This window comes from Mus caroli, unplaced genomic scaffold (assembly GCF_978045245.1).
Source record: "Mus caroli unplaced genomic scaffold, Mus_caroli_1 scaffold_2, whole genome shotgun sequence".
In the NCBI taxonomy this organism is placed as follows: domain Eukaryota; kingdom Metazoa; phylum Chordata; class Mammalia; order Rodentia; family Muridae; genus Mus; species Mus caroli.
The window spans coordinates 164,115,714-164,136,186 of record NW_028227257.1 but is presented as its reverse complement, the minus strand read 5'-3'; the positions used below and the strand labels follow the sequence as shown (position 1 = coordinate 164,136,186).

The 20,473-nt window shown below is 37.5% G+C and overlaps 1 protein-coding gene across 4 annotated transcripts in view; it reads left to right on the top strand.

Moving 5' to 3' along the window:
- Plxdc2 (plexin domain containing 2) overlaps window positions 1-20,473 on the top strand; it is a 395,182-nt gene that overhangs the window by 346,141 nt on the left and 28,568 nt on the right. For all 4 annotated transcript variants that reach the window (XM_029470933.2, XM_021154117.3, XM_021154114.2 and 1 more), the window contains 2 exons: window positions 8,012-8,159; window positions 9,525-9,563. In XM_029470933.2, coding sequence (XP_029326793.1) covers window positions 8,012-8,159; window positions 9,525-9,563 — 187 coding nt within the window. The remainder of the gene's footprint in view (window positions 1-8,011; window positions 8,160-9,524; window positions 9,564-20,473) is intronic.

Below are 20,473 nucleotides of genomic sequence, written 5' to 3'. Positions count from 1 at the left end.
AGCCAAACTCTCAATTACCATAGATGGAGAAACCAAAGTATTCCACGACAAAACCAAATTCACACATTATCTTTCCACGAATCCAGCCCTTCAAAGGATAATAACAGAAAAAAACCAATACAAGGAAGGAAATCACGCCCTAGAAAAAGCAAGAAAGTAATCCCTCAACAAACCAAAAAGAAGACAGCCACAAGAACAGAATGCCAACTCTAAGAACAAAAATAAAAGGAAGCAACAATTACTTTTCCTTAATATCTCTTAATATCAATGGACTCAATTCCCCAATAAAAAGACATAGACTAACAGAATGGCTAAAGAAACAGGACCCAACATTCTGCTGCTTACAGGAAACCCATCTCAGGGAAAAAGACAGAAACTACCTCAGAGTAAAAGGCTGGAAAACAATTTTCCAAGCAAATGGCCTGAAGAAACAAGCAGGAGTAGCCATTCTAATATCGAATAAAATCGACTTCCAACCCAAAGGTATCAAAAAAGACAAGGAGGGACACTTCATTCTCATCAAAGGTAAAATCCTCCAAGAGGAACTCTCAATTCTGAATATCTATGCTCCAAATGCAAGGGCAGCCACATTCATTAAAGACACTTTAGTAAAGCTCAAAGCACACATTGCACCTCACACAGTAATAGTGGGCAACTTCAACACACCACTTTCATCAATGGACAGATCGTGGAAACAGAAACTAAACAGGGACACAGTGAAACTAACAGAAGTTATGAGACAAATGGACTTAACAGATATCTACAGAACATTTTATCCTAAAACAAAAGGATATACCTTCTTCTCAGCACCTCATGGTACCTTCTCCAAAATTGACCACGTAATTGGGCACAAAACAGGCCTCAACAGATACAAAAATATTGAAATTGTCCCATGCATCTTATCAGATCACCATGGACTAAGGCTGATCTTTAATAACAAAATAAATAATAGAAAGCCAACATTCACGTGGAAACTGAACAACACTCTTCTCTTTTTTTTTTTTTTTTTTTTGGTTTTTCGAGACAGGGTTTCTCTGTATAGCCCTGGCTGTCCGGGAACTCACTTTGTAGACCAGGCTGGCCTCGAACTCAGAAATCCGCCTGCCTCTGCCTCCCAAGTGCTGGGATTAAAGGCGTGCGCCACCACAACACTCTTCTCAATGATACCTTGGTCAAGGAAGGAATAAAGAAAAAAATTAAAGACTTTTTAGAGTTTAATGCAAATGAAGCCACAACATACCCAAACCTATGGGACACAATGAAAGCATTTCTAAGAGGGAAACTCATAGCACTGAGTGCCTACAAAAAGAAACTGGAGAAAGCACACACTAGCAGCTTGACAACACATCTAAAAGCTCTAGAAAAAAAAGAAGAAAATTCACCCAAGAGGAGTAGACGGCAGGAAATAATCAAAATCAGGGGTTAAATCAACCAAGTGGAAACAAGAACTATTCAAAGAATTAACCAAACGCAGAGTTGGTTCTTTTAGAAAATCAACAAGATAGATAAACCCTTAGCTAGACTCACTAGAGGGCACAGGGACAACATCCTAATTAACAAAATCAGAAATGAAAAGAGAGACATAACAACAGATCCTGAAGAAATCCAAAACACCATCAGATCCTTCTACAAAAGGCTATACTCAACAATACTGGAAAACCTGGACGAAATGGACAAATTTCTAGACAGATACCAGGTACCAAAGTTAAATCAGGATCAAGTTAATGATCTAAACAGTCCCATATCCCCTAAAGAAATAGAAGCAATCATTAATAGTCTCCCAGTCAAAAAAAGCCCAGGACCAGATGGGTTTAGTGCAGAGTTCTATCAGACCTTCAAAAAAGATATAATTCCAGTTCTGCACAAACTATTCCACAAAATTGAAGTAGAAGGAACTCTACCCAACTCATTCTATGAGGCCACAATTACTCTGATACCTAAACCACAGAAAGATCCAACAAAGATAGAGAACTTCAGACCAATTTCCCTTATGAATATAGATGCAAAAAACCTCAATAAAATTCTTGCTAACCGAATCCAAGAACACATTAAAGCAATCATCCATCCTGACCAAGTAGGTTTTATTCCAGGGATGCAGGGATGGTTTAATATACAGAAATCCATCAACGTAATCCATTATATAAACAAACTCAAAGACAAAAACCACATGATCATCTCCTTAGATGCGGAAAAAGCATTTGACAAGATCCAACACCCATTCATGATAAAAGTCTTGGAAAGTTCAGGAATCCAAGGCCCATACCTAACCATGATAAAAGCAATCTACAACAAACCAGTAGCCAACATCAAAGTAAATGGTGAGAAGCTTGAAGCAATCCCACTAAAATCAGGGACTAGACAAGGCTGCCACTTTCTCCATACCTATTCAACATTGTACTTGAGGTCCTAGCCAGAGCAATTCAACAACAAAAGGAGATCAAGGGGATACAAATTGGAAAAGATGAAGTCAAAATATCACTTTTTGCAGATGATATGACAGTATATATAAGTGACCCTAAAAATTCCACCAGAGAACTCCTAAACCTGATAAACAGCTTCGGTGAAGTAGCTGGATATAAAATTAACTCAAACAAGTCAATGGCCTTTCTCTACACAAAGAATAAACAGGCTGAGAAAGAAATTAGGGAATCAACACCCTTCTCAATAGTCACAAATAATATAAAATACCTTGGCGTGACTCTAACTAAGGAAGTGAAAGATCTGTATGATAAAAACTTGAAGTCTCTGAAGAAAGAAATTATAGAAGATCTCAGAAGATGGAAAGATCTCCCATGCTCATGGATTGGCAGGATCAATATTGTAAAAATGGCTATCTTGCCAAAAGCAATCTACAGATTCAATGCAATCCCCATCAAAATTCCAACTCAATTCTTCAAGGAATTAGAAAGAGCAATCTGCAAATTCATCTGGAATAACAAAAAACCTAGGATAGCAAAAACTCTTCTCAAGGATAACAGAACCTCTGGTGGAATCACCATGCCCACCTAAAGATTTACTACAGAGCAATTGTGATAAAAACTGCATGGTATTGGTACAGTGTCAGACAAGTAGACCAATGGAATAGAATTGAAGACCCAGAAATGAACTCACACAGCTATGATCACTTGATCTATGACAAGGGCGCTAAAACCATCCAGTGGAAGAAAGACAGCATTTTCAACAAATGGTGCTGGCACAACTGGTTGTTATCATGTAGAAGAATGCAAATCGACCCATTCCTATTTCCTTGTACTAAGGTCAAATCTAATTGGATCAAGGAACTTCACATAAAACCAGAGACACTGAAACTTATAGAGGAGAAAGTGGGGAAAAGCCTTGAAGATATGGGCACAGGGGAAAAATTCCTGAACAGAACAGCAATGGCTTGCACGGTAAGATCAAGAATTGACAAATGGCACCTCATGAAACTGCAAAGCTTCTGCAATGTAAAAGACACCGTCAATAAGACAAAAAGACCACCAACAGATTAGGAAAGGATCTTTACCTATCCAAAATCAGATAGGGGACTAATATACAATATTTATAAAGAACTCAAGAAGGTGGACTCCAGAAAATCAAATAACCCCATTAAAAAATGGGGCTCAGAACTGAACAAAGAATTCTCACGTGAGGAATACCGAATGGCTGAGAAGCACCTGAAAAAAATGTTCAACATCCTTAATCATTAGGGAAATGCAAATCAAAACAACCCTGAGATTCCACCTCACACCAGTCAGAATGGCTAAGATCAAAAATTCAGGTGACAGCAGATGCTGGCGAGAATGTGGAGAAAGAGGAACACTCCTCCATTGTTGGTGGGATTGTAAGCTTGTACAACCACTCTGGAAATCAGTCTGGTGGTTCCTTAGAAAATTGGACATAGAACTACCGGAGGATCCAGCAATACCTCTCCTGGGCATATATCCAGAAGATGTTCCAACCGGTAAGAAGGACACATGCTCCACTATGTTCATAGCAGCCTTATTTATAATAGCCAGAAGCTGGAAAGAACCCAGATGTCCCTCAACAGAGGAATGGATACAGAAATTGTGGTACATTTACACAATGGAGTACTACTCAGCTATTAAAAAGAATGAATTTATGAAATTCCTAGCCAAATGGATGGACCTGGAGGGCATCATCCTGAGTGAGGTAACACAATCACAAAGGAACTCACACAATATGTACTCACTGATAAGTGGATATTAGCCCAAAACTTAGGATACCCAACATATATAATACAATCTGCTAAGCACATGATACTCAAGAAGAATGAAGACCAAAGTGGGGTCACTGTACTCCTTCTTAGAATTGGGAACAAAACATCCATGGAAGGAGTTACAGAAAAAAAGATTGGAGCTGTGACAAAAGGATGGACCATCTAGAGACTGACATACCCAGGGATCCTTCCCATAATCAGCTTCCAAATGCTGACACCATTGCATACACTAGCAAGATTTTGCTGAAAGGACCCTGATACAGCTGTCTCTTGTGAGACTATGCTGGGGCCTAGCAAACACAGAAGTGGATGATCACAGTCAGCTAGTGGATGGATCACAGGGCTCCCAATGGAGGAGCTGGAGAAAGTACCCAAGGAGCTAAAGGGACCTGCAACCCTATAGGTGGTACAACATTATGAACTAACCAGTACCCCGGAGCTCTTGACTCTAGCTGCATATGTATCAAAAGATGGCCTGGTAGGCCATCACTGGAAAGAGAGGCCCATTGGACACACAAACTTTATATGCCCCAGTACAGGGGAACGCCAGGGCCAAAAAAAAATGGGAATGGGTGGGTAGGGAAAAGGGGGAGAGGGGGAAGGGTATGGGGGACTTTTGGGATAGCATTGGAAATGTAATTGAGGAAAATACGTAATAAAATATATTTAAAAAATACTGCTCATCGAGAGCAATAGACAGCAAATTCCATTCCAGAATTATTCATTTTGAGGTGTCTGGAACATCCACATGCATATATCCCTTCAGTAGATTTTAACTTGGCCTTAAGAAAAGGAATGTTAACTTGAGACGCATATTTGTCAACATTCAAGATGTAAAATTGACCAAGCCTGCTCAGTCAACCAACAGGTTCTCCAGCGTGAGAGTGAGGATTAAAAAGAATAAAGACAGTTAGACAATATTGTCGCATGACCCCCGTCAATTCTGAGACTGAAGGCAAATTTTTATTTTCCAATCCACCTTTTAGTACCATTTTAATTACATTCAAGTATTTTGTACAAGCAGTACAACAAGGAACTAACAAAGCAGCAAGCGAAGTCCCCTGATTACTCCCATGACAGTTGTTTAAAAGGGCTTGTCATAAAGATAGAAATACTTGAGCCCACTTCCTCATCCAAGCCCTGAATCTTGCCTGAAGCCTCAATCTTCTGTTCCATCCTAAGACTAAAATTCCTGCCTTACCCTACTTCTCTATCACAGCCTAAAGTTAGATTCTTGCTGATACTTACTTCCTTATTATGCCCTAATGTCAGATTCCTGCCTGAGCCTACTTCCAATGTCAGATTCCTGCCTGAAGCCCATTTCCTTGTCCTTGGCCAATGTCAGAATCCTGCCAAGTGGTATCCCAGAAGGCTTTCCACATAAAATGAAATCCTGGGTATAGATATGGAAGTGCAAAAAAAGGCACAAAATGAAAGGAAGGGTCCAGCAACAGGTGAAAGTCATCAACCTAAAAAGAAGCACTGTAAAAAAGAAACAAAGGAGCTGTAGGAAAGGAGACAGAGGGGTGAACACAGATGTGTTCACAGAAACCAAAAGAAGAGTGGAGATCTGTGTTCACTACTGTGAATTAATCATAGGTTACCATTGGGATATTTAGTAACTATGGAGATACATGGAAATACTGATAGGAGAAATTACAAGTTTGACTGGGTTGACTGGGTAAGACTGTATTAAATGGGGAAGCTGAGAGTCTGGGATGACAAAATTACACAGAATTCCTTGTAAGCCTGAACATGACTGGATGGAAAAGTAAAAGAGGGCGAAGTCAGGATGTGTTGTGGAACAGTGGGAGGATGGAGTGTAAGATTATTCATGTTTGCATGTTAGCAGAAACCAAGTCCTCAGAGACTTGCAAATGTCTAACGTTGAAAAGCAAATGCTGCCTCTGAAGAACAAGTTCGGAATTCCCAAGGAAATGGGCTGATCTGAGCAGATCTGGGAAGTTTGTGTAAGGAATAGTAGCTGTCTTCTGGAATAAAAGTAAGAGGGGATGCATTCATGTGGAAACATGTGTGATGATTTGTAAAGAAAACCAGCTGATGGTCTCTTTCATCAAGGAAATGAAAAGCAAGCCAAGGGAAAAACGAGGAAAACCACTATGGAATTGTGATTATTAAGAAAAATGAAGAAATTGGTACCATGGCCTTTGAACTATGAGTATCATTTACAGAATTGTTTTTCAGGAACCATTGATATTCTAAATGAGAAAGCAGATTAATCTATCAGTTTCCATTCAGGGGTGACTTTTTCTGTCTGACCTGTCTTTGGAGTGGGCAAGATTAAGGAAGATCTTTTACATTGTAAGGAATTGGGAACTTTCCAAAAGGGGGGCTTAAAATATAATGATATTATGATGTGTTTGAAGGCATTGAAAAGTTAGATGAAGGTTATTTAGGAGGGAGATTGAAGTGGAACAATTATTGTGCATTCAATGGAGAATTTAAGTGGAAAGATGTTGTGGATGACCCTGGTGATGCCTGTATTCTGATGTTAATTCCGCTTTCCCAGGAAAGGCTCTCTGGAACAAGGACTGAGTCTCTTTCTCAGGTGACTTCTTGTGAACCTTCTGGCAATGAATAAAGGGAACAATAACTGGGCGAGTAGGTGGGGCTTCTGGGTTGAACAGAGGAGGAGAGAAGGGGCAGAGAGTATCTGTGTATAGCTCAGGAAATTGCTGTACGCTTTTTAATATTTCCTGCAACAGAAAGATATGCAAAAAGATTGAAGTATGATAAATGAGCTTTGAGAGCGGTTGTAGAGATTTCCATCTGAAGATCTAAAATTGTGGATGATAGCTAGGGAGTAGTCAGAGCTAACATGATCATAGGGTCATTGTAGCTGAGAACAAACAGTGAATTAAGAAAGAATAAATCCTGAGTATTGAAAAAAATAGCTTTCAAGGGACTCTTCATTCACTGGTGAAAGATTCTTCATCCTCCACTCTAGACAATACCATCACTGATACTTCTTAAATAGGTCCTGAGGACTGCTCGTGTTTACAGCAGCCACCTAGTATCAGAGCATTGGATTCTTTGAAGCATAAGTAGGTTGTTTATAACATCAACTTCTAACTATAGAATTTGGAATGTTTACCAATGAAAATTGTGGGACTTTTTTTTTATAGGATATAAGTTTTAAAAAGATGTGTTTCTTCCTGATGTCTTCTGTATAGTACTAATAGAGAGAATTAGGCTGTGCTTAAATGTGGGTTTTAGCAGTATGGTTTTGGATATTTCATGAGAGAAAACAAAATTTCAAATTTCTGTCCAACCTGTAGTAGATGAATTTTGAGGTTATAAGAGAGCCAGGAGCAATTAGCCAATGGTGAAGATATAGCACTGTCCATGTGAGGCGAAGAGAGCGGCCTTTCCTTTCATGCATCTGAGTAGGTGATAAACCTTTTCTGTAGGAACATGCTTTTGTTCTAAATATCTTTTTGCCTTTGGCATTACATCTTTTGTAGCTATATAAAATAAACAAACAAAGATAATGATATAAAAGCTTAAACAGGTGAAAATGATTCCAAATATCTAAAAAAATGTTTCATTCTCCCTCTCCCCCCTCCATCTTACAAACTTTGTAAATTACCAAAATCTATAAGTACTCTAGCACAAAAACAGTTTACTGCTAATATCAACTTGAAATGTTTTGGGGTTTTTTGTTTTGTTTGTTTGTTTGTTTTTTGCTTTCCAGTCCAATTTCTTTGATGTAACTCTTAAAAAACATAAATGGTACAATCTGCTGATTTTCACTTCTGTGTCTCCTACTAGTCAAAAGAGAAGATGTGTGAGAAGACAGAGCCAGGAGAGACATCTCAAACTACTACGACCTCCCACACAACCACCATGCAATTCAGGGTCCTGACCACCACCAGGAGAGCTGTGACATCACAGATGCCAACCAGCCTGCCTACAGAAGGTACCCACAAGATTGTTTGCTTATTTTTATAGGAAATAAAAGCTTACTGAATAATTCTTGTTTCCTGGGGGAATAGAATGTTGTTGGGCAAATTAACTTCCCTAAGGGTTTTTCAGATTCAGAATTACATGATCAGAAAACATATGCTGGAATTCTTTATATAAGTCAATCCTCATTTATGTATTTATTTATTTATTTTGGTTTTTCGAGACAATCCTCTTCTTAAGCCTTAGTGGTTATCTATTATCTGGCTTTTTGTTCTCCCTAGAAACGAAACATGCGCTTCTTGTCACTTGACTAAACCTAGAAATCATCAATCTACATACCTGATACAAGATTGAAAAGAAATATGCATATAAAATGACTTGTTATGAAATTCTGAACAATAGACAATTTTACTTACATATTGTTATATAGTAGTATGTTCTGAGTACAGTCAACCACAAGACAGTGTCAATGTCATAAAATTGTCCTTGAAAGGTACCTCCTATTATGGAGAAGGAAAAGCTACTTAAGTGTTCATGCCTGGTAAAATCATGTGTGAAGGAAATAAAATAGTCAATATTTTATGACTTTCTATTCTACATGGAATTAGTAAGACGTAGGGAGAGGTGTGATACTTGTTTAGGGGAGAACATATTTTGATATCTTATTGTAAAAAATCCCTGCTCTCTCTGGAACAGGAAGTTAAATTAGAACCCTTATCTCTTAATTGAAACTTAAGTGGATATTAAAAAGAAAAAGGAATAAACAGGGATGGAGGGTGGATGTCAATTGCATTATGTTTCTTTTAAGAGTTAAATTCAAATTATTTTGCAATATTATTCTAAAGAACTATGAAAAAATTATTTCAATTGAGACCCCAACCTTCACAGTAAAATATAATCTTTGAAATGGAGAACTATACTCTATGTTTATCCATTCAGAACAAAATATTTCTATAAATAATTTTTTCATATTTTTACTGACCTAAAATTTTTAAGATAACGCTATAACTATTGATAAATCCTAAGCATTCCTGTGAATTTTTAATGTTTTCAACCTTGATTTCAAGTAAATAAAGTCCTATTATAAGTTCTTTTAGAAAGTTAAAATTGTATTTTATGCTATAGTTTTTTTTATCATTCTCAAAGGACTGATTCCCAGATATGTCACTAGTATTTTAGCCTAAACAAACTCCAAGAGAAATTATAATGTTACATCATGTAAAGTTAGCTCTTGATCTCTCATTAAACTAGAAACTACACTCAGTAAATTACAGAAAACAAGTGTTTGAGTTAAAGCAATTAGTCCAGTTATCCAGGATGAGATTCATACTCCTTTGGGATCGTTTTCTCTTATAATAACTTTCAACTTCTCTTTCAGATGACACGAAGATAGCCCTACATCTCAAAGACAGTGGAGGTAGGAGTGAACACCTTTCTTTTGTATATACTAGTAGACATTAATTCTCGTTCCATTCATTTTAACATAACAATAGGGCATGTGGGATTGGAAGAACAGTGTAAGGTTAGATTTCATTTCTGTTAGTGTTTAACATGTGAAGAATTCAGTGAGTTGGGCTGAGAAATGAAACAGAATCCTACTCCTTGTGTTTGTGATGTTAAATTTTTAATATGGATAGAAGGTTCTGTCTTAGGGTTTCTATTCCTGCACAAACATCATGACCAAGAAGCAAGTTGGGGAGGAAAGGGTTTATTCAGCTTACACTTTCATACTGCTGTTCATCACCAAAAAAGTCAGGACTGGAACTCAAGCAGGTCAGGAAGCAGGAGCTGATGCAGAGCCATGGAGGGATGTTCCTTACTGGCTGGCTTCCCCTGGCTTGCTCTGCCTACTCTCTTATAGAACCAAGACTACCAGCCCAGAGATGGCACCACCCACAAGGGGACCTCCCTCCTTGATCACTAATTGAGAAAATGCCTTACAGCTGGATCTCATGGAGGCATTTCCCCAACTGAAGCTCCTTTCTCTGTGATAACTCCAGCCTGTGTCAAGTTGACACAAAACTAGCCAGAACAGGTTTAAAAACAAAAACAGAAAAGGAATGAAAACAAGCAAGCAAACAGGCAAACAGACAAACAAACAAACAAAATAACTAGAGCCCATGTAATGAGTAGAGGTGGGGATCTATGCTTGTAGAAGACTCCCTGCCAGTAAGGGCTTCATAAAAGCACTTCTGCTTCACAATATAGGTCTCTTACCATCAACCTGAACATAATGAATGCCTGTTTCACTTATACCCACTGCAATATCTTTCTTTTCTAAGATAAATTATTATATTTATTAATGTTTAAAAATAAAAGTTTCTTTCCTATAAAATTAACTGCACACCAGTTTCCATTTCATCTGTTCTGCTGAAAACAGGATGCATGAATGCCCCTTGAAATGCAGTGACATCACAGTCAGTATATATCCTATAGATTGTGTTCAAATTTTAATTTAGAATTCTGTCATCGTTTTGGTTTCTCTAGAAATTCTTGTTCCATTAACCTTCAAAGAAAACCTAGACTGTGATCTCTTGGAATTCATGGCCACGTGGATAATCATTCTATGCACATGAAGCAAAGTTTCTATTGGGTTTTAGAGCCCAGGGAAGAGTTCTACCTTTTAAGAATGGCTGAACTGTATTTATTAGCAGGCATGATCATTAAAGGCCTTTTGTGACATTTCAATAGGTTGTCTTTAAATGGCACCCGTTACCTAATTAAAACCATAAATGTCTTCAGAATACAAACCAAAGACAGTTATATCCAGGACAGTAGAGAGATGTGTTAGATAAATCAAGGCACATGATTTTTTAATTGAGACAAAAAGTTTTCAGCCAGAATTCAACTCAACTATATTTTTCTGCTATGCCAAAATTGTGAAAATTAGTTCAAGCTCCAAAAACATGAGCAGATTTCATTATTTTAAAGTTGTCATCCACCACCAAAGCATCTGAAATTGCATTCAATAGATTGCCTTAGAGGGTTTCCATTGGATTGAGTGGAGTTTTCTGTGTAAAAATGTTTGAGCATACATTTTTTAAATTAATAAATTTATTTATTCACTTTACATCCTAATTACATCGGCTTCTGCTCCTCCCAGTACCCCCTTCAGACAGTCCCTCCCCCTACCTTCCTCCCCTTCTTCTCTGAAAAGGGGGAGGACGCCCTGGGTACCAACCCAACCTGGCATATCAAATCAATGCAGGACTAGGTACAACCTCTTCCACTGAGATCAGATAAGGCAGCCAGGTAAGGGGAAAGAGATCCACAGGCAAGAAACAGAGCCAGGGATAGTCATGACTCCAGTTAATGGGGGGAACCCATGAAGACCAAACTGCACATCTGCTCATATGTGTGGCATGGCCTAGATCCAGACCATGTATGCTCGTTGGTTGGTAGTTCAGTTTCTGGGATCCCACAAGGATCCAGATTAGTTGATTCTGTTGTTCTTTGTAGAGTTCCTATCTACTCCATGTCCTCAGTTCTTCTCCCAACTCTTCCAAAAGATTCCCTGAGATCTGTCCCATGTTTGGTTGTGGTTCTCTGCATCTGTTTTGGTTAGCTGCTGGGTAGATCCTCTAAGAAGACAATTGTTTTCTTATGCTCAACCCCTGTCTGTAAGTATAACATATCATTAATGGTGTCTGCACTAAGAGATGATGAAATCGCTGCATTGGTGCATGTTGATTAAGCTAATTCAGAAGCAAATGTCTCAAATGTGAATAGTGGGAAAAGCCAACAGAGATGAGCTTTGGTGCTCCCAAGGAATAGTTGGTTAACTCGAATCCTCTTGTGTTCGATTTCCTATGTCTGAACTTAAGCCCAAGACATTTTGTCTGCAGATAAATATTAGAACTTTATTCTGACTTTCACAAAACTGTTTCTGAGCCCCCTCTTTCCTCCCTGCCATTTTTTGTTTGTTCCTTTAGTCTGTTGTCACAGATCAAGTGTGTTCTGTTACATTTATCCTCCAGTCAATTTTTTACTTTCTCTCTCAAATATATAAATCATCAAGGCACCATGTCTTCTTCTGTGTTTGTGTTGCTTTGTGGTTTTCATCTGCATCCTTTGTGTAGATCACAGTCTCAGAAGTAAAGGGAGACTGTTATTTCTTTTTGACAGGCTATTGAATATCTATCACCTTCTCTTCAGAACACTGTAAACTATCTTGGCATTTTGTTTTATCTCTGGCTTTGTATGGCTACTTTTCATGCTAGCCCTAATTCTATTCTGAGCACACAACTAGTATAAGAGTGAAGACTTCTTATAGTTTGAATGTGTGGAACGTGCTCTGGGATTAAAGATTTCTCTCCTCAATTCTTTTAGAGTTACAGTTCTCATCTTTCTTTATGATGAGCTCATGCAGTTGTTTGCTGCTTTTATTGTTCTGGTTGACAAAAAGAGTCTAAGGTGAAACTGACCCAAACCAATTAAATTTTAACCTCTTGAATTAGGTCCCAGGGGTCAATATTTCCACGGATTTCAGTGGCAAGTGGTTTGATGACAACTTCATTAAAATATAGAATATCAGAAGGATTGGGCTAGGGAATCTTGTTTGAATATATACATTTTAGCAGGAGTTTAGAAGCACTGCACTGTAGCCTCAGCCAATCAGGAGAATGAAACAGAAAGGTATGCCTGAGGTACAGAGGGAGTTCAAGGCCAGCCTGAACAAACTAGTGATAACCTGTATGGAGGTAGACGTTAGCTACATAGTAGGTTCAAAATCAACCTGAGCTACCTGAGACCCTGACTCAAGAAATAAACAAACAAAACAAAACAAAAACTGTGAGAAGTGAAGTGGGAAAAAGAGGAATAGAAGGTGGGCAGGGAGAGAGAGAGAGAGAGAGAGAGAGAGAGAGAGAGAGAGAGAGAGAGAGAGAGGTAGTAAGTTCTGTTCATTTGTGTATAAATAGTGTATACTTCTCATGTAATACAGTGATCCACTTTATTTTTTTAAAAAAGTAATGATTCAAAATCCCTAATCTATTTTAATAGCTTGCTGTAACATTTAGACTGATTACTTCTTCAATTTTCTTCTTCAGTGTTCAGATAATATGCAAAAATTTACTTCTGACTTGTCCAGGAAGGACAATGGTTAATTATTCAACACAAATTCTTAAGTGTAGTAAGCTGTGGCCAAATTATTACTTCCGTTACAATAATCAACTAGCAACTTGTTTTATAAAGTTTAAGCAGCAGCACTTTTAATGCATCCTAACATTTATGCTTAGCAACCACTACAGAAAAACCAAATGGCTTTAAAATGTTAAGTTGAAAATCTTGGAGATATTTAAAAAGAAGTGTTAAACATATTTGTTAAACCTAAAGAAGGCCTAAAGGAAAGAATGGAGGGACACAGCAGGCAGGTCCAACCAAACAGGCATACCAAAATAGCAAAATGGCAACACAGCTCCATAAGAATTGTCTTCATTAGAAATAATATCTGTGCATTATATATCAAACTGACATCTTCAAAAGCAAAGTGCACAGCTGGTGTTATGGCTAGGTAACATGAGGCTTCTCCAGAATATATGAGGCCCTGTATTCAATATGTGTCAACACCAAAAACCCAAATCAAGGCTCAACTATGTGCCGAGTAAAATTTATGCACCAGGAAAATAAAAGCTTATGAATATAACGAGCTCCAGGGTGAAGAGATGGGAAATCTGCACACCATCATCGCAATTTATAAACCCTGGAGTGACACTGACTATCAAAAGGAATTTATACATAGAGATAGGAAGAAAAAAACCATAAGAATGCAAGAAGACAGCTCATCGATAAACATTACATATTTTAAAAATTCATTTGAAAAATACTGTCAACCAAGTTGGATATGACTGATTTTAGATTTCTGTTTCTAACAGCTATAAAGGATAAATAGATTTGGTTTGGTATTTAAGAACACTTTCTGGGCAATCATGAGAGCTGGCGTTTGGACTCAAGTACTTACATTGCAAACCATACATCTCACTAAATGCCTATAACTGCAGCACTGAGGCATCGCATGCCCTCTTTTGGCCCCCAGACCTGGGCATGAGTGTCAATGTGCACACACACACACACACATCTACACTCCTATGAGCACATACACACAAACTACGTAAGTCATAAGAATGAATCAAATAAGGATCAGCAAAAAGTCTGTTAACGAGAGTAGATTTAATTCTCTCACTAAGAATTGATGCGTGTATGGGTTGGAAGCTATTAGTCTGAGCAACAAAATGTCAACAAAATATATACCTTTTTGTCAGCTATAACTTAATCTTTCCAAATTAATTCAGTCCAAGAAAGGCAAATACTACATGTTTTCTCTCAGTAGTGTTTTGTAGGTTTTACTGTCTCATAAAATATTTAGGTCAGAAGGACATGAAAAGCGATGAACTGGGGAACAGAGAGAGCTGACAGGAGGAAGTGGTGTGATCCTTGTACATATATAATATTATGTATATAACATGCATATATGTATACTCATAGATATTATATAACTATGCATAATAACAAAATAAATTCTTAAAAGGAAGGTAGGGAGAAAATACAATATTTGGATTATCCTCAAATATGTAGCAAGTCAGTAATGCTAAATAATGTGTAATGAAGAAAGGAGAAATCTTAACAAAAATTTAATAATACTCAAGGAAGTGATGAAGAAACCAAATAAATTAATGAGATCTTGTACACGGAGTTAAAGAAACCAGCCAGCCTGCTTCTGAGTGCCTCAATGTAATTTGACTCAGACCATATGTAATCCATGTACTATCAAAGTTAATTTACAATAATACAAATCAGTATGGTGCTTGCCTGTGGGTTGAAAATGATAAAGACTGAAAGGGAAACAAGAAAGTTTTTTGAAGGAATGACATAATTCTGTTACACACTTTAATTATTATTACTTATTGATTATGTGCCAAATGAGCACAGCTGCCCCTGGGGGCTGAAGCCAGAGGCATGGGATCCTCTGGGAGCTGGAGTTACAGGCACTGGGAGCCACCTGGATTATATTGGGAACTAAACTTGGATTCTCTGTAAGAAAAGTTAGGCCTCTTTTGTGAAAGGTTGAGTATTTTATTTATTTATTTTTATTAGTTAAAACTTCATTATAGAGAAGTTGCTAACAAAGAACTTCATGCACTCAAACTGACCATACCCAAAACCTGTACATCACAGCAAGCTTCTATACAATAGCCACTCTAAATTAATTAATTAATTTTAATGCTTTCTTTAAAATGCAATTATACCATGTTTCCCCTTCTTTTCCTTCCCTCCAGCCACTCCCCATTCCCCTTCCTTCCAATCCCTCTCCTTCACTCTCACATTGATAGCCTCATTTTCTTTGATTGCTATTGTTACATGTGCACAAATATATAAAAGCTCTGAAGTCCATTTTTGTTTTGGGGTGATAAGGTTTCAGGGATGACCAATTTATATTGGATAAGCAAGTCAGGGGCACCTCTCTGGGAGATGTTGGCTCTCCCTTTCTCTCCATAGTTGTTAGTTGCCTAAGTAATCCTTTGTCTAGGGGTGGTATCTTGTTTATGCTGCCATTTTAAAAGAGGCAGTCTCTCAGCAGACTTCTTGGTATTCTGCTATTTAAAATCTTTCTGCCCCCTCCCCTTTCTATGATGTTCCCTGAGCCATAGATACAAAAGCTGTGCTGCAAATGTATCCACTGGAGCTGACTCTCCACAACCCACAGATTTCTGATGGTGTCTAGCTGTTTTTGTTTTTTTTTTCCATATTGGTTTCCATTTGCTATATAAAGAATATGCTTGGATGAGGACAGTGAAAGAATAAGATTTGGAATGTAGTTGAGTTGGATGCTGAACTAGCAACTAAATAAATCCACATCTTTATTTCTGTTTGTTTGTTTTGAGATTCAAAAGTTCTTAAGCTTAAGCATAAACTCTAGGATAAATGAACCGGAGTTATGACCTCTAATAATTTGATTTTATTTAGATCGCTACTAGATCTAGACAGCAGGAGTCTTTGGTTCAGATGGTGGCTCTTTTCCTGTGTGCCACATGCCAGCTACTGCTCCAGACTGGATCCTTCTTCAGAGGTGGATTCAGGACAAGTATATGTGTGACGGACCTTCATACTTCCCAATAAAAACCCTTCCCCAGTACTCATCTCTTAGGATCACCTGTGGGATATTTTGTGTTTCTGTGTTATATTTTAGAATTTTTTTTGTGAAAATGGAATTGAAGTTTTTGTTGGGATTTTATTATATATGTTGATTTCCTTTGGTAGTTTGTATATTTTTATAATTTTAATTTTCCCAGTCTATAGACATGCAACATCTTCTATTTTCTGTTGTCTACCTCAGTTTCTTCCTCTCATGTTCTGAAGTTTTAATTGTACAGCTCTCTCATTTTATTGGTTAAAGGTTATCCTGAAGTCATTTTTTGAGGGGTAAGGTGATTAATGTACATGGGATTATTTCCCTAGTTTCTTTGTTAGTAATTTGTCATTGGTTTTTTTTTTTTATGTGTTAATTTTTTACCACACCACTTTGCTAAAAACATTTGTCAATTAAGGGATTTCCTAGTGGACTCTCTTTAGAGTCTTTTATGTATATATGCATATAATCTAAAAATACAAGAAGAATTATACAGACTGAGCAGGTACTTAGTAATTTTATCTATCTGCCTATCTATCTACCCATCTATCCATCTATCTATCTATCTATCTATCTATCTATCTATCTATCCATCCATCCATTTGCATCATAAAAAAGAAGTCCTAGATTTTGAAAGAGAACAAAGAAGGGTATATGGGAGGTCTTGGGCGTGGGAAAGGGAACATGTAGGTGATATAATTATATTTATAATCTCAAAAAATAAGATATAATTTTAAAGAAAGAATACTTTTGACTTCTTTCATATTTGTATCTCTTGTCTCTTCATCTGTAGCTCTATTGCTCTAGCTAAGAATTTGAGTGCTATACTGAAAAGCAGTAAGTTCGGTGGGCATCCGGGTCTTGTGCCTGATGCAGTGCTTCTGGTTTTTACACATTTAGCACAGCCTTATTTATAGACTTGTTTTCTATAACTTTTGTGGATCTGTGTTTCCTCTCTTCCTAGTCTTTCTGGGGTTTTTACCATAATTTTTGATTTATTTGATTTGGCAAAGGTCTTTCCTACATCTACTGAGATGATCAAGTGAGGTACAGGTGTTTATGTATGTGTATTGAACCATCTATGCGTCTCTGGAATGAAGCTTATTTGATCAAGATAGAAGACCATTTTTTTGTGTTCTTGGTTTCAATTTGCAAGGTTTCTGTTGAGAATTTATACATCTCTATTTATCAAGAAGATGGGTCTATACTTTTTTATTATATCTTTATTGAGTTTAGACTTTAACTATCAGTGTAACTCTGGCTACATAAATTTTAAAGTATTCCTTCCTTTTTTGTACTATGGAAAATTTGAGGCATTCAGTTTAGTTCTTAAAGACTTGATAAAACCTCTATGGTAAATTGATTTCAAAAACAACATTAGCAATAATATTAACATGATGATAGTGTATCATAATGTGCAAGATGGCAATTATTCTGAGCAGTGCTGGCTGCAGACATCTCACTGAATACTCATGTTGTGCGAAGACTAAGGACAGACATGTTATAAGCATCACCCCATGTTTCCTCAGTCATCTTGGGACAGGAAGTACTATTGTGCTTGTTTTGTTTTGTTTTTCAAGAGGACAAATATTGGAAGAGATACCTGTCCTTTTGGCCAGGCAGTGTGACCTCATACTCTTGGCAGTCTGAAGGTCTTGTAGTGTGTCAGCTCAGTGCATCAGAAACGTATCTATTTTTATTCCAGACCTTTTCCTGGTGTTGTGGATAGAGTATACGTTCTTCCACATTCTTAACAAACACCACACTCCTGAACTATATGTCTTTCCCTGAAAAGGATTTCTAGTCTATGTTCAGAATAGGTGATTCATTTAGTAGCAAGGTAAACAATTTTTTCATAATGATGATACTTGTACAAATGCTGTTTTAACAATAGTGACTGCATTATTAAAAAGATACATTTCAAAAACAGGTAGAGTCACCTTTTTCTTTTTTATTTATTTATTTTTTTATTACGTATTTTCCTCAATTACATTTCCAATGCTATCCCAAAAGTCCCCCATACCCCCCCACTTCCCTACCCACCCATTCCCATTCTTTTGGCCCTGGCATTCCCCTGTATTGGGGCATATAAAGTTTGCAAGTCCAATGGGCCTCTCTTTCCAGTGATGGCCGACTAGGCCATCTTTCGATACATATGCAGCTAGAGACAAGAGCTCTGGGGTACTGGTTAGTTCATCATGTTGTTCCAACTATAGGGTTGCAGATCCCTTTAGCTCCTTGGGAACTTTCTCTAGCTTCTCCATTGGAAGCCCTGTGATCCATCCAATAGTTGACAGTGAGCATCCACTTCTGTGTTTGTTTGGCCCCGGCATAGTTTCACAAGAGAGAGCTATATCTGGGTCCTTTCAGCAAAATCTTGCTAGTATATGCAATGGTGTCAGCGTTTGGAAGCTGATTATGGGATGGATCCCTGGATATGGCAGTCTCTAGATGGTCCATCCTTTCATCACAGCTCCAAACTTTGTCTCTGTAACTCCTTCCCTTGGTGTTTTGTTCCCAATTCTAAGAAGGGGCACAGTGTCCACACTTTGGTCTTCATTCTTCTTGAGTTTCATGCGTTTAGCAAATTGTATCTTATATCTTGGGTATCCTAAGTTTTGGGCTAATATCCACTTATCAGTGAATACATATTGTGTGAGTTCCTTTGTGATTGTGTTACCTCACTCAAGATGATGCCTTCCAGGTCCATCCATTTGGGAGAGTCACCTTTTTCTAACTTACTCAACCTTGACAATACTTTGTCAACAACACCTTTTGTGTTTCATAATGAATATACTCTATGAAACTATTGCTAAATTTTTCTATAATTAGAAATCTTACTCTTAGCCATGCAAGTGTTTGGTGGGGTTTCTACAAGGAAATACTCATAAAGTCCTTTACTTTTATACTTAGCTGAAAACTTAGACACAAATATTTTCTTTTAATATGAAATTTTACCCAAAATTTTATGACTGCTTCAGGGTAGAGGATCAATGGTCAGTGGCATGTTGCTTGTGTTTTAGTAAATGAGCAAGCACACATGTACACTCAAGCAATCATGACCAAACTCAGTGCCACAAAGGAAAGTTCAGCAAAATAGGATGGGACCTGTGGGGAAGAAGAAGGAGATAGGAAGGATAGGATGAGAGAATAGAACAGGGAGAAAACATGTCTACTTAGTATAGAAAAGTGTGTGTGTGTGTGTGTGTGTGTGTGTGTGTGTGTGTATGTGTAAAATTGACAATGAATCCTTTTTTTTTCTGTAAGTAGATTTTATTCAAAGTAGTTTTTTTCTTTTTCCATATTTTCTTTTTAATATTTTGCTGAAAGGACCCTGATATAGCTATCTCTTGTGAGGCTATGCCAGGGCCTGGCAAACACAGAAGTGGATGCTCACAGTCAGCTATTGGATGGATCACAGGGACCCCAATGGAGGAGCTAGGGAAAGTACCCGAGGAGCTAAAGGGGTCTGCAACCCTATAGGTGGAACAACATGAACTAACCAGTTCTCCCAGAGCTCATGTCTCTATCTGCATATAGGAGTGGGGGGGTGTATGAGGAGATTTTGGAATAGCACTGGAAATGTAAATGAAGAACATACCTAATTTAAAAAAAAAGAAGAAGAAGATGTCCTAGTCAGCCATCATTGGGTAGAGAGGCCCCTTGGTCTTGCAAACGTATTCTTAAGAAGGAAAAAAAGAACAAAAATGTAAATGAGCCTGAAATAAAGAAGATAATTGGATACAGAAAGCTAACATTAGGAAAAAATTAAGTCCCCAAAGCTAAAGGCAATTCTAAAAGTAAATATTTGAAGACTTGTAGATGGTTACAAAGAATAGCACATAACAACAACAACAAAAAAAAAAAAAAAAAAGGAAAAAGATGGAAGACCTCAACATCTCATCTGTGGCCCTATAGTAGCTGTAAATATTATCAGTCTACTTAGAGACACATCCACATTCTGAGAGTAAAAGTTTCACTCACTCAGTATGTCGTTGTGCACATGACTGCCCTGCATTTTGATTAAACCCCACATTTCTTATTTTATGGTTTCATGGATATTTTACTTACATTCAGTTTCAAGGATAAGAAATAATATATTGTTGTTTTTAAACTAGGATTTTTATACTTTAACTTCTCTCAGTTCAGAATATTTCAAATGCATCCATGAATGAAATTTCACTAGAAAAGATCAGTAGGAA